The sequence below is a fragment of the Corapipo altera genome, unplaced genomic scaffold (assembly GCF_003945725.1).
Source record: "Corapipo altera isolate COAL_440 unplaced genomic scaffold, ASM394572v1 105, whole genome shotgun sequence".
Taxonomy (NCBI): Eukaryota; Metazoa; Chordata; class Aves; order Passeriformes; family Pipridae; genus Corapipo; species Corapipo altera.
In genome coordinates this window covers 295,747-309,449 of record NW_020884965.1, presented here as the reverse complement: position 1 = coordinate 309,449, position 13,703 = coordinate 295,747, and the positions used below count along the sequence as shown (strand labels likewise).

The following is a 13,703-nucleotide window of genomic DNA, read 5'->3' as shown; positions in this document are numbered from 1 at the left end:
AATCAGTGCTGTGCTGTGGGAGGACCATGTTCCACCACTACTGGGCACAGCACTGGGATGCAGTGGGATGACACAGGAATGCTTTGCAGAATTCCCAACGTGCAGGGAGCCTGAGCTGTTTGTGTTGGTTTGCAGAGCCCTTCAACCGCCCGGCGTCCTTCAGCGGCCTCACCGCCGTGGGCAGCAACGCCTTCGGGGGGCTCGGGAACCCCACAGTCAGTGAGTACCTTTGCCTTTGAATCCTCTTTTGCTGTGAAACTCAGGAGAATATGGAGTGATGGGGGCTGTTTGCTGTCTGTTTTACCAGTTGATTAGGCCACGTACCACTAAGAGGTGGGAATTTGCAAAGCGACCTTTTTCACTCATCAGTAAATAATTTTCCATTAATTACTTAATGGTTTGGGTTCAACGGAGTGCTAAATGTCACTGTTACATTGTTTATTTAAAAAAAAAAAATTAAAAATAGAGAACGTGTGAGTGGTTGTGAAATTTTCCAGGGGTTTGTTGCATGTTCAGAAGCAGTTAATGCGTGCAGCATCCCCAGCTGGGGATGGAAAGATTTTATTTTTCCCTTTCTCACCAGTAATCCAGGCCATGTGCCTAAAAAAGATCACTGACCTGCATTTATTCGTCCAGGATCATCAACATTTCTCTAGATTTGGGCAATCACAAAAGATCATCCTTGTAAAAATCACTCTCTTTCTCCATCCTTCAAATCTGGCATGGTTTTGGTCACATATTATTTTGTTTTGGTTCAGGATCAAATGCAACAAGTTCCATTACTTATAGTCTGTATAATGGTCATTTCCTGATGTCTCCAAAATATGTGGAATAATGATCATTGCCACTTTTATCTTCCTCCTTCATCCCCAGTCAATTTTATCCACAGCATTCCCCTATCCAATTAAAAGAGCTGTCAGATGCCTGCCCATTTTTTAGGAACGAGACCCTCTAATGAATCTCTGTTAATCTCCTTTCCTTTTCCAGCTCCCAATAATATGTATTCATTTTAACTCTGAGTGCTGTAAAAGTTGTTTTGGTAAGTACCTTCACTAGAGCATACCTTTTTCTTAAACCTTTTTGTTTTCCACTTCACCATTTCAGCACCCAACTCAGTGTTCGGCCACAAGGATGGCCCCAGTATGCAGAGCTTTAGCAACCCTCACGAGCCCTGGAACCGACTGCACCGAACTCCTCCTTCGTTCCCGACCCCTCCGCCCTGGCTGAAGCCAGGAGAGCTGGAGCGCAGTTCATCTGCTGCAGCTCATGACAGAGATAGAGATGTAGATAAACGAGACTCATCTGTTAGTAAAGATGACAAAGAAAGGTACGAAAGAAAACTTCCAAGAATTGTCTAGTTCGAAGCTTGGGGCTCCGTTCCGCTTTTAACCCTTCCCAGCCTGGCACATTGGGAACCCAGAGCTGCACTAGAGGCACAGCTGGAGCTGCCTGTGACAGCGTGGAAGAAGTTTCTAACTCAGGTGTTTCCTACTTCATCTGTTTCTCTTCCCACCTGCCCTGCACTTCATCCAGAGGAGCCCTGCTGGAGCAGAGTTCAGGCAGTGGCAAGTGGGAATAGAACCAGACTCACACACCCTGTCACCTTGTGGATCACATTGTCATAGGCCTCTTGAAGATTTAATGTGTAGATAGTGCCTGATAGGATGGAAAAAAAGGATTCTGAAGTCCATCAGACACGTATCTGCACCTTCAAATGCTTCAATAACTTTGTCAATTGGACCTTGTCTGCAAAACAAGTAATGCTCCCTCCCTCTTCCAAAGCAGCCTGAGCAGAGGGACCAGTGAGAAAGGTGTGAGATGCTAACACTGAAGGGCACAGGGGATGTCGTGTGCCAGTGCCACAGGAAGGGTCAGAGCATGCACTTCATGAAATGCACCTTAACCCCCTCAAAAGGCCCCCCACATGCACTGCCTTTACACACCTTCAAGCACAGTTTCTCTTCAGTGTTTGACATGGACTTGCACACTAACATGTCCAGGCTGGGAAGGGTTAATGGAAAGTAAAACCTGGTCATATATTTTTTGTCAGGACTGTTCCCATTATACAGTTAACAATTCCTCTTAACAATGAAATACCAAATTATAAGAATTTGCCATTCAGCAAGTGTCATGCCTTCCTTGAAAAATATAGAGAGGCTGATTTCAGCTTTTTTCAGTTGTGGCTTGATGGCTTTCCTTTAAGTTTGCACATTACTTTAATACATAATGGCTATTTGTTCCTAATTTTTTAACATTAAAGAATATTTAGGAGATGTGCTTTTCTGACTTCTCTGTCACTAACCCAAATATAAGCATTAGTAGCCTTTTCTAAAAGAAGTTATGCTAACACATTAGATATTCTAAAAATACATGTAAGAGCTTTTATGTGTTGTTGTAAAAGCAAGACAAACTACAGATCTTTTCACCTACATTTTCCATTTGGAATATTTTCTGTTTGGTAGCATAGCTTCATTATTTTCATGTCTGGTGTTTATGCTTCAAAAGAAATTACTGTTACAAATTGGGGATTCTGCCCTGCAAAATGCTTAAGCATGTGAGTAACTTTACTGGCTTGAATGGCAAAGCATTTTGGTTATTACTGATTTGGGTAACCTGTAGAATTACGTGATTATTTTGGTTGCTGTTTTGTTGTTTTCTTATGAAGTGTTCCTGCTGAAGAAAATCCCTTTCCAAAACACATTCCTTGCGAGCTGCTTTGACATTGCTGAACTCCATATCATAGCCCAGAACACGTTTCTTTGCAATAATTTGAGAGCTTCCCAGCAAGCATCATTCATACCTCATACCTGTGCACAACTCTGGCTTCCAGTCCAGTGCAATGATGTTTTTGTCCATCTAGTGCTGCCTTGCTGGGGGGGGTTGGAGAGTTGGACTTTGCACCATGTTTCCACCTTTGCCTGTTTGAGACAAAGCTGAGAATCCTTTCCTGGAGTCGTGTTCCCTGTGTAGAAAAAGTCTGGAGAGTTTGTGAGCCTCTCCTACCCCTGTAACATTCAGTGGCACCTGCAGGGGGGGTGGAGCTCTGCTGTCGAGTTGAGGTCCTGGTCTTTGTTACCTCTTTTAAGCTAATTTGCCCAAACAGGAAGAACTGGGAATCACACCCAGGGGGATGATTTAATCTCAAAATCATCCTGTCAAGGGTCTAACTTTATCAGCCCTGAAATGGGCCATGAAGCTAAAAGCATTGATCTCAATTCCTTCTGCCTTCAGTGGAAAGGTATCTCTGGGCCTGGCTCTGCCCCACTAAGATCAGTGTCAGGAATTATTGTGGGTCCCTTCCAGCTCGGGATATTCTGTGATTGTCTGCAGTTGTGGAGGGGTTTTTTGTTTGTTTGTTTTAAGGACTCTTATGCCAGCCCAGCATGAGGAAAAAAAAAAACAATCAGTAAAAATATCTAATGTGAAAAAAAGGATTTGTTCCTTCTCAGTGGTATTTTAAAAGATGTCACTGAGCACCTCCAATCTAATAATGGCATTTAAGTGTATGTAAACCAAGAGCATTAAAAAAAAAAACCAACCAAGAATCTCTTGATCTTTTTATCAACATAAAATAAGGCAAAGTCCTCAGCATAAGAAATTCAGTGTTTTTCAGTGCAGCCTCAGAACTTCTTTTATGTACTAATAAGTTCATTGGAGAACACCATTTTAAGTTTCTTCTTTGTGGAGGCAGTGGCTTAGAGTTGTTCCCATATTTTTAACCTAAGGAGCCCTTGATGTATCTGAGGATAAAAAATTCCTTCTCTGACCACTGGATTACTTGGAGTTCACTTAAATGAGCTGTCTAATCATTAGGCTCTTGAGATGATACAACACTATCATTAAGTAGGATGCAACTGGCAAAGGAATATGTTATTTTGGTTGCACATATATTTTTCTTTAATTACAGAAAATGCCTGTTATTTTCTCTAAATTTTATGTGTCATTTAAAATACATCAATTACATGGAAAATTGATTAAATATCAGTGAAAGGACTCAGTGGGCTTTCCTAGTGAAATAAAACAATTAAGTGTGCCCTCTGAACTAGTCCCGTGAGCAAAATAAATAAAAGATTAGGTGTTGCAGAGCCCACAAGCCAGTGCTTTCCCAGCAAAGTAAAAGAATTGAGTCATCAACCTGAGAATCCTTCACTGGAGTGCCTTGACTTGGTCTCCGTGTGTCCAGATCTGGCAGCTGTTAAATCAAACACCTCAAAGCAAGAGGAGGGAAATTAGGCCAGGATGGGATTTCCAGACTGTTTAGGTCACAGTCAGTCAAGGCAGAACCTGATACCAAGGAGTTATCTGTTGGGCAGTGCAGACTTGGCAGTTCTGGTACCAAATGCTCCATCTTCCAAATGTTTTCTAACAGTCACATTCTTGACTCTTGGAGGTCTCTCAGGCATGGCCCATAAAATGACAGTCTCAACAATTCAGCCCAGACACAGGAAAAAATGCCTCTGGTGAGATTATAATACTGACAATTTCCTCCTCAACGACAGTTTTTCTGCAGTTGCTGCAGTTTCACCATCCAGAAGTACTTAGAGATAGAAATCTTGGGCAGTTCAGCTCAGCAAGAAAAGTAGGCAGCAGAAATTGTGTAGGTGAAGGAGCAAGTGTCCACTTCTCCTTCTGAGCTGCCCTTCAGGCAGTCAGTACTGCTGATCTTGTCCAGAGTGATGTCACCCTGTGTCCCCAGCCCAGCCTGTTCAGGGTGCACCTCGTTCAGCAGCACCCAAAGAGCAACCATGGAAACTGGAGCTGGTGGGGACTTGAGAGGCCTCACTGCTTACCTCTCACTTTTCCCAGAGTCACAGAATCATTAGGGTTGGGAAGGACCTCTAGAGATCATCCAGTCCAACCCCCTTAGCAGGGACATCTGGAGCAGGTGACACAGGAACACATCCCGGTGGGTTTTGTCTCCTGAGAGACCTCTCTGGGCAGCTGTTCCAGTGCTCTGCCACCCTCAATGGAGAGAAGGTCTCTCTCATGTTGAGGTGGAACTTCTTGTGGTTTAGTTTATGGCCATAATACTTGTTGCCTCTAACAGCTCATTGTCCATCTCACATGGAACAGAATTTCCATGCTCAGCAAACAGCATGTGTCCAACACTGAGCATCTGGAGCTGTCTTCATGGAGAGACTCCAACTTAGAGATCAACTGAAATTAGTAGGAGGTTAAAATCATTGGAACTGAGGGCTTAGATTGACCTTATGAATTTTATTAGTTATAAATAGGAAAGCTTTTTCACTTAGTGTTGCCCATAACAACTCCTGGTCAACACCGCTTCCTGAAAATAATTGGTACGGAACCCATTCCCATATTTAGGTTTTTGTCCACTGCCAGGCAATAATTCTCTAATCTTTTGGACACCATAAATAGGTTTGAAAGAGTGATGCATTCACAGTATTTTGAGACCTCCTAGCATTGACCCTGTCCCTGCCTGCTGAGGAAGTGGTCACACAATCTGTGCCAGCTCTGTTAAAACACTTGCACTGAGGCCACTGCACACTTAGAGAAGTCTCCACCTGTTCAGAGAGGTGGGTTGTCACCAGCAGTACTGGTTTCTTGAGAGGCTTTTGTTTTGAGTTTGAAGAAGTAAATTGAACTGTCAGAAATAAATTGAAAAGCTACACACTTGTAGAGAACAGAGGAGAGAAATGAGTAAACATATATAGGTCTAGAAATGTTCTTAAAAGTCAGTTGAAAGTCATCTGTTTTCCCAAACATATTCCTAATAGAAGAAGCAGGTAAAATACTACTAACACATAATTTGGATTTAATTATCTCACTTTTTTTGGATGAAATTAGTACGTTTTTACTTTTCTGTCTCTTTGCAAACATTTAAGGCCGTTGTTTTAGAAATGTGTGTCCTAGACCTGGATTCCCATGGGAGCCTTCTGTGGACTTCAGTGTTTGAGATCTCAATCAGATTATTCATAAAGCAGCTTTGGGATCTTCTTCTCCTGGGATGAGATAATAGAACAGGCCAAGTTTAGAGATGGGATGTTCTTCTGGTGTTTTGGGTGTGCCAAAGGCACAGTGCATTAGTGGTGCATGTTACCAACTCTCTGCAAAGCCACGAGCAGAGAGCCAGACACCTGACGCTTTGTTTTATCTGCAGAGCTTCTCATGCCTTCATTTTCACACTTCTCTTTCTTGTAGGGAGAGCATTGAGAAAAGACACTCCAGCCATCCTTCGCCAGCACCAATCCATCCAGTAAATTCCCTCGGACATAACCGCAGCTCAAACGAGCAGATCAGGAGCCATCTGAACCCCGAGGTCCGAGAGAAAGAGAAACCCAAAGAACGAGAGAGGGATCACTCCGAATCCCGGAAGGAAATTAATGTTGAAGAGCACAAGGTGAAGGACAACTATATTTCGGAGAAAGAAGGCCTGAGCCATGAAAGCCGAGTGGTGGAAGAGTCTAAGCAGATGCCCAGGGTTCCTTCCCCCTATGCCAGGCCCCCCGTTGTGGAGAGCACCAGGCCCAACAGCACCTCAAACCGCGAGGCCGAGAGGAAGAACGAGCCGGCGTACGAGAATCCCAAGAAAAGCAACGAAGTCAAAGTGAAGGAAGAGCGAAAGGAAGACCATGATGTTCAACCTGAGGGACCTCAGACTCATCGGTCATCTGATCAACCACCACCTATATCTACATCCAACGTCCATCCAAGTCCTCTAGTGTCTATGCCCATGACTGTAGGTGTAACTGGAATACATCACATGAACAGCATCAGTGGCCTCGATAGGACTCGCATGATGACGCCTTTTATGGGAATTAGCCCAATTCCCGGTGGAGAACGTTTCCCCTATCCTTCTTTCCACTGGGACCCGATGAGGGATCCCTTGAGAGATCCGTACAGAGAGCTGGATATTCATCGGAGAGACCCCCTGGGCAGAGACTTTTTGCTAAGGAATGACCCCCTTCACCGTCTTTCCACGCCAAGACTGTACGAAGCAGACAGGTCGTTCAGGGATCGGGAGCCTCACGACTACAACCACCACCACCATCACCACCACCCTCTGTCTGTCGACCCTCGGCGCGAGCACGAGCGGGGCACCCACCTGGACGAGCGGGAGCGGCTGCACATGCTGCGGGAGGATTACGAGCACGCGCGCCTGCACTCGGTGCACCCGGCCGCCCTGGACGGGCACCTGCCCCACCCCAGCCTCATCACCCCGGGACTCCCCAGCATGCACTACCCCCGAGTCAGCCCCCCCACGGCACACCAGAACGGCATCCTCAACAAAACTCCCCCCACAGCAGCTCTCAGTGCCCCCCCGCCTCTTATTTCCACGCTGGGACCTCGGCCTGGGTCTCCCAGAAGGACTACTCCTCTGTCCACGGAGATGAGGGAGAGGCCCCCCTCTCACACCCTCAAGGACATTGAAGCTCGATAAGCAGAGTGAGACTGAATAAAAACCATAGAAAGAGGGACAAAAACATTGTACATGAACATAATATAAAGACCTTCTTACTAGTCATTGCTACAGACTGGGGATGTGACCCACTGTACAATATGTATAGACCCGAGTGCAAAGATTTTGAAATGTTTTTTTTGTATATTATATGTTGAAATTTTCCAGATCTTTTAGCCAAGTCCATACGTTTCTCGTGTCTCCTACTCTATTTTATTTCTAGTTTAAGAATTTCAATATTTGAACTGAAGAACAAGACATCAATCTGAGTGATTTGACTAGAAACAAGCCACCACCAATGTCAACCCTACAAAGCTCTTTCAGACCAGAAATGAAGTCAATTGTAGATATTTATGTAAAAAGATTGCTTCATGGGTTAATGGTTCATATATGCAAAAAGGGTAAGATGAAAGCTTTACTTTGTACAAATGTAAATAGATAAAATTAAGTAACATAATACATTAATACTTCTTAAACTGTGCTATTTGCAAACTTAATATTGATCAACACAGTCTGCTTATGCTGTGTTACATATATTGTTATAGACAGCTAAACCCCTTCAACTATGCAATGAATTTAAGGCTTTTCACAAAAGCCTTTATAACTCAAAGGAGCCTTTTCAACACACAACATAATTAAAGTCATATTTTCCCTGAACAAGCTCATTTCTAATAGGAGCCTATTTCTCTTGCTTGTTTTGATGAAGAAACAGCCCACTAGAGGTGCAGTTTTCTGTCTGAAGCCCTGCATGAGGCTGCTGAGGTCACTGGAGCTCGTGTGTCGCTTCCACGGCGTCAGGGTCAGTGCTCTGAAAGCACCGGTACTGAAGTCATGGCCAATTGGTTTTCAGTCACATTCATCTGGGTTAAACAGGAATAATCAAATGCTGGATCTTTTCCAGAACTTTTGTCACTGAACATGTCAAATTTCTTTCTGGAAGAGCATCTGCTTATAGCCATTCATGTCTGGTTTTATTGCCAGTCTGTCATTTTTATCTGTACACACGCTTCTTTTTTTTTGTGTTATGGGATTTTTAGCTACCTTGAAACAAATCCTACAGGAATACTTTTCTAAATGATGGATATGTTTTCACTGTGGATCAGTGTTTAATTAATGAACTCCATTGCAGATTTCATAATGCAATTTATTGTATTTCAGTTGGTAATAAAGTCTGTGAAGAGTTAACAGGCCAGCCTTGTTGTTCCCTAATCACAGAAGCCATGAAATAACATGAAGAACATGGTCCTTTTTACAAATATGCATCAATCTTCTGAAATCTTGTCTTTTCATAGCACACTTTTTTATAATGCATTAAGTTTCTTGTCTAAATATTTGGAGAGAATATGACTTTATCAGAGAGAATTCAATATCTTGTCTACTGGACTGTAAAATATATGTATGAAATAAAATTAGTTCCATTGGTCTTCTAGTGTATTAAAGTGCTATCTGAAGTTGTTACTCTGTTTTGGCAAAAAAAAAAGAAAAAAAAAAAGAAAAAAGTTAACTACAGACAGTTGTTTCTAATGATCAGAGATCTATTTTAGTAGTCAACTGAAGGTTTAGTTGTGAGCTTCAGATTTTGTGAACTCCAGATGTTGTGCGGTGGTTTCTTTTCTTTTTTTTTTCTTTTTTCTTTCCTTTTTTTTTTTTTTTAAGAACAAAAGGAAAAATCCAAAAAAAATCCCAACCCTGAGGAATATGTACACTGGAACCGTAGTGGTAGCTTTCAGTATTGTAAAGAGATTGTTATATACAAACCTTTTTGCTGTTTATCCTGTATGTAATAAAGTCCTTTCTAGATCCTATGTGAAAAGCAAAGTGAAGCGGCTCTCAATCTTCAGCATGTTTCCTCATCAGCGAAGACTTGTGTAATGTAAATTGTGCCATGTTATTAAAAAATGTGAACTAAACTGCTAGGTGCTTCTTTGTGTGGAGTACCCCAGCGTTGCCATGGGGAAGAAATCCTTTTTCCCAACAGTGGGGTTTTGTTCAGAAGGAATAGCTGTTAAAAATGGAAAGGAAACGGCAAGCTTTTCTAAGCCATCTTATTAAAATTATTAGAGTAATCAGAGAAAAAGGAACAAAAAGGAGACCACATCCTTGGCTTCTTTAAAATATAGTACTACCCTACTTGGATTAGATTTTAGTTAGACCATAATCTCAGTCTTCTGGATGCACATCATTAAAAGCCTTCTGGGTTTCTGACTGAAACCAGTTCTAGGTGGCCACAGAAGGATGGAACTACTGGAGCAAGTGTGAGGGTCCCCACGAGAGAGGTTCTGATGAAAGCATTGTCTTCCAGGCTCAGAGGAGCCCTGACAGCTCTGTCGGTGTCTTCAGGGGGAAGAAACGTGCTCTTCATTGTCCAGACTATGATCTTTGTCCTCCCAGGTGCTGAGCAAACTCTTGCTGCTGGTCCTTAATTCCCAATTAAGCCAATGAGCCCTCACTCCCAGAGTCCCAGGAAGCATTGAGGCTTTCACTCCCTTTGATTTCAATCCAATTTAAGATCTGTGTGTCAAGTCTTCTACTGCTGGTGATACTCAGAGGAATATGCCTGAGAGGTATAGAAAGAGATGAAAACAGATTTTTTTAATGCTTTTAAACTCTTTCAGGTGCCTTCCTTGTTTTTCAGAAGTTTGATACAGGGATGTTAGCTTGCAGGTATAGACAATTTGATCATTTTTGCAGGGTTTTCTCTGCAGGACATTTGTCTTAAATCTTCTATTTTTGAATTCACTAGTGTTTAAGAAATGAAGTTCATTTAAAGACCACACCAAGTACCATCTGTGGGAATGAAATGAGTGGTAAAGGTATTAATTCTGTAGGTTGTGTGAGATTTAGATCCTAGAAAGCCTTCAGCTACCGTGCCTACAGCACCTAGGACTTTGCTTTAGGCTTTAAAGTCCCACCTTCCCACACTCCAACTATTTTTCCACTTAACTTAGCATCTTCCTATCACCAGTTGAGATGCCAACCATAGTGTACAGGAGAGGAATCTTTGAAAGCACTCCTAACATTTATTTCCCAATACAATGTTCATTTTATGCCATACTTTGACCCTTCTTTTTTAACTTTCTATATTGTCTTTGCTTTTCCTTACTAATACCTTGCTCTAGCCTGGTTTTCATCTATGCAGACCTTACTGCTGCAATCTTTGCAATCCTTTTCTCTCTCATGGCCTATGACAGCTAAATCTATCACAGGCAGCAATAGACACTGCCTGTGTCTAATTTGTGTTTAATATTTTCCCAAAAGTCACAGCCATATTTGTGTTCCTTTTTACCTTTGCCTGTATGAGCTCATGAAAACTGTAGTCCTTGCTGGACTGGAGGATAGGGGAGGATTTTACTGAAAGTAAATTTTCGTTTGCTGTGGCTGTGCCTTGTTAAGTAATTCTTTAGCACAATTCTTGCTGCTTTGGACTCTTAATTGCTGCTTCACACGTGCAGGTGACCCTGCTGAAAGCCCTCTGGAATAAGGTAACACACCAGTGGTCATGTTGTTTTCCAGAGGAGCTCCCTGGCTTGCTGCTCTGGTTCTGGCAAGGAAGAAGAGTGAGCTGTGGTTCAAACAGTGGCCAAAGGCTCAGATCACACGGGGTTTTGTTACTCCCACAGTGACTCGGTTAAGTCCCACCTGGATAAACCAACTTCCTTCTTTGGACTCCACCTGCCAGCTTTGAGCATACCTGTACTTACCTTCAGAAGGTGATTTGCAGCAGGATCCCAACTGAAATGGGCTGAATTGCCTTTTGAAGGTGACTCTGCCTTTACTCTGGATGAAGACGAACCTCTAACTTTGCTGGTTGAGAGAAGTGTGTGCAAAGGAGTGGTGGGGCTTCCTCCTCCCTTGCTGGTTTACAGTCTGTCAGAGCTTCCTTGTCCCCACTGTAAGTACCAATCCTGGCCATTCCTTAAGTGAAGCTCTTTGGGGGACAGTCTGTCTCTCACTCTGTGACTGCACTGTGCTTGCTGCCCTGGCTGGGGCAAGTGAGCATTGCCCAGTGCTGCTGTAGTACAAAAAACTCCCTCAGTAGTATTAAAACTGAAGGCCTCAGTGAATTAGCCATGGTAACCTCTACGAAAGACTCCAGATTTGTGCCAGCTGAGGAGAACCAGAGCTGCAGGTGAGGGCACACTGTTCTTCTCCCAGTGTCCTGTCTCCAGCTAGAGGAGCTGGGACTGCTTGTGGCCGTGGGCAAGGTGGAAGTTCCCAGCTGGCAATGTGTTGGGAACACACACCTTTCCTTTTCCACAGGTATCTTGCAACTGAAATCATGTTAGCAAAAGGTATTTCCAGATGATAAAGAATATCCCCCTTCTCATTCCTGCACTGCCTGCATATGGAAACACAGGTATTGATAGCTGTCAAAATGCTCACATGCTGTCAGGCACAATATCAGGGATGAAGCTCAATCCAGCAAGGAGCAGGGTATGAAATCACGGTGCCACCCTACAATCTCCCACATCCTTTCTGCTGCCATTTGGTGTTTCTTCTGCTGGGCTGGTAATCCCTGTTTTATACATGGGAAAAATGCTGCTGAGAACACAAAACTCAGAGTCACCAGTGGAATACAAGGTGCCTGAGTCAGCCCAGGAGTCACCCAGGGCAACGAGGTTACTGTCCGGGCCACTTGAGAACAAAAAAAAGAGCCTGGATCAGGTAAATTGCAGAGTCAGTGGTGGTAGGAGATGAGGAATTTATTTTTTTAGAAAGCACTTTCAACCCTCACCCATGTTAACAACTTCTGGCACCCTAGATTTGTTAAACTTATCCAGGAAAGAATGGGTTTACTTATTTATTGATAATTCAAGTGCCTCGAGTATTGACCCAAGCTGATAAGGCCTGTGGTCATTCTGATTACTGAGGGCAGATATGCTGTATTTTAGCACTTAATGTGGCTTGTTTAATCATCATTATTGCTCAACATTGAAACTCACTTTGAATGCAGCATTTTTCTTGGTTGAATTTATGTTTCTCTACTGAAAAAGCTTGCATTTAGCCCTAGGAACTGAACCACCCAGCCCTGGTACAATTATCTTTGTTTCAATACAAGAAAATAATTAAGCAAGAACTTAATCAGCTCATTAGATAGAGCCTTTACCTATCAAATATACAATATGATTATGAAATGTATCTTTTGCTTTGCATCTTCAGAGCCCTTAACTAGTTTCTGTTGAATCACTGTTGAGGGGGCAGGGGGGTGCTTTATGCAGCAGAAACTGCATTAAAAGCTTGGAAATTTGTTTTCTTTTCTTTTACAGACAACTAAAAATGGAACTATAAACTTCCTGGGATTTTCAGTCGTCCCTATTTTGGGGGGCTCGGTGTATTTGGTGGAAACATGATGCATTTGGAGCTCGTTGATAAAAAAAGGGTGTTATTGCACTCCAAAAGGAAAGCTTTGTCTCAGTTAATCCTAGAAAGTGAAGCAGAACTGGATGTATTTTAAGCTGTTAGAAGAAGATGTCATTCTGCAGCCGTACCACAAGAGGGTAGTTCAAGAGAGCCTGAAATGTGTGCAGGCTGACGGGATGGCTCTGCTGTTTTGGGCAAGGTGAATGTAGCAGTAAATTATTTTTATGAGTCTGATCTGTGAGGAGCTCTCCTGGTCCCCTACATAAATGAGAGTAATCCCAGCGGTGCTGTGGCAGGCACTGGTCAGGTTGATTAAGGAGTGACCTTGCTTTATCACATTTAATACAAGGCACTGGAAGTGGTCCATACCCAGAGCATTCAGCTCGATAAAGGCAATTGTATTCTGGAGAGTTAGGCTTAAATTGCACAGTGCTACAGTCCAGCAACAAAGCACATTGCTTGTGTTAAGGGAATAAAAGATGCTTCTCTATAGCAAATTGTATGTACAGTGTGAGTTAGTGTGTGTTGGACTCAGTGATCCTTGTGGGTCCCTTCCCTCAGGATATACTATGATTCCATTCTATGAGCTCCTTAAAGTCTCTGCCTTTAGTGAGCACATCCATCTGATTTTTCCATTACCTGCCTTTTGAAACAATTAGCAAAGCTCTAAGCGAGAGAATTTCTTCCTTTGGAGGTGGGGGAAAAAACTGATGCCAAATTTCCTAAGAAGACAAATTAAAATGGTTTATTTACCATCACCGGAGCTGTCTGCTTAATACCAGCAGAAAGCTTGGCCCTGCTTTTACCTTTTCTACCCTATTTGCCTTTGTCACATCAGCGGAGAGCCAACATGGAATGGGCTCCCCAGGGCAGTGGGCACAGCACCAAGGCTGCCAGAGCTCAAGGAGTGTTTGGATGATCC

At 43.0% G+C, this 13,703-nt stretch overlaps 1 protein-coding gene and 1 long non-coding RNA gene across 5 annotated transcripts in view; one reads left to right on the top strand and one right to left on the bottom strand.

The window, feature by feature from the left end:
- The window catches only part of AUTS2 (AUTS2, activator of transcription and developmental regulator), a 27,562-nt gene extending 18,237 nt beyond the window's left edge, over positions 1-9,325 (top strand). For all 4 annotated transcript variants that reach the window (XM_027664719.1, XM_027664717.1, XM_027664716.1 and 1 more), the window contains 3 exons: positions 136-219; positions 1,105-1,327; positions 6,163-9,325. In XM_027664719.1, coding sequence (XP_027520520.1) covers positions 136-219; positions 1,105-1,327; positions 6,163-7,402 — 1,547 coding nt within the window. In that variant the 3' untranslated portion in view covers positions 7,403-9,325. The remainder of the gene's footprint in view (positions 1-135; positions 220-1,104; positions 1,328-6,162) is intronic.
- Positions 9,061-13,703, bottom strand: LOC113957343. Its single transcript, XR_003531140.1, has 2 exons — positions 11,122-13,703; positions 9,061-9,977 (listed from the first exon to the last, which is right to left on the bottom strand). It is a non-coding gene; the product is annotated as an uncharacterized LOC113957343 (long non-coding RNA).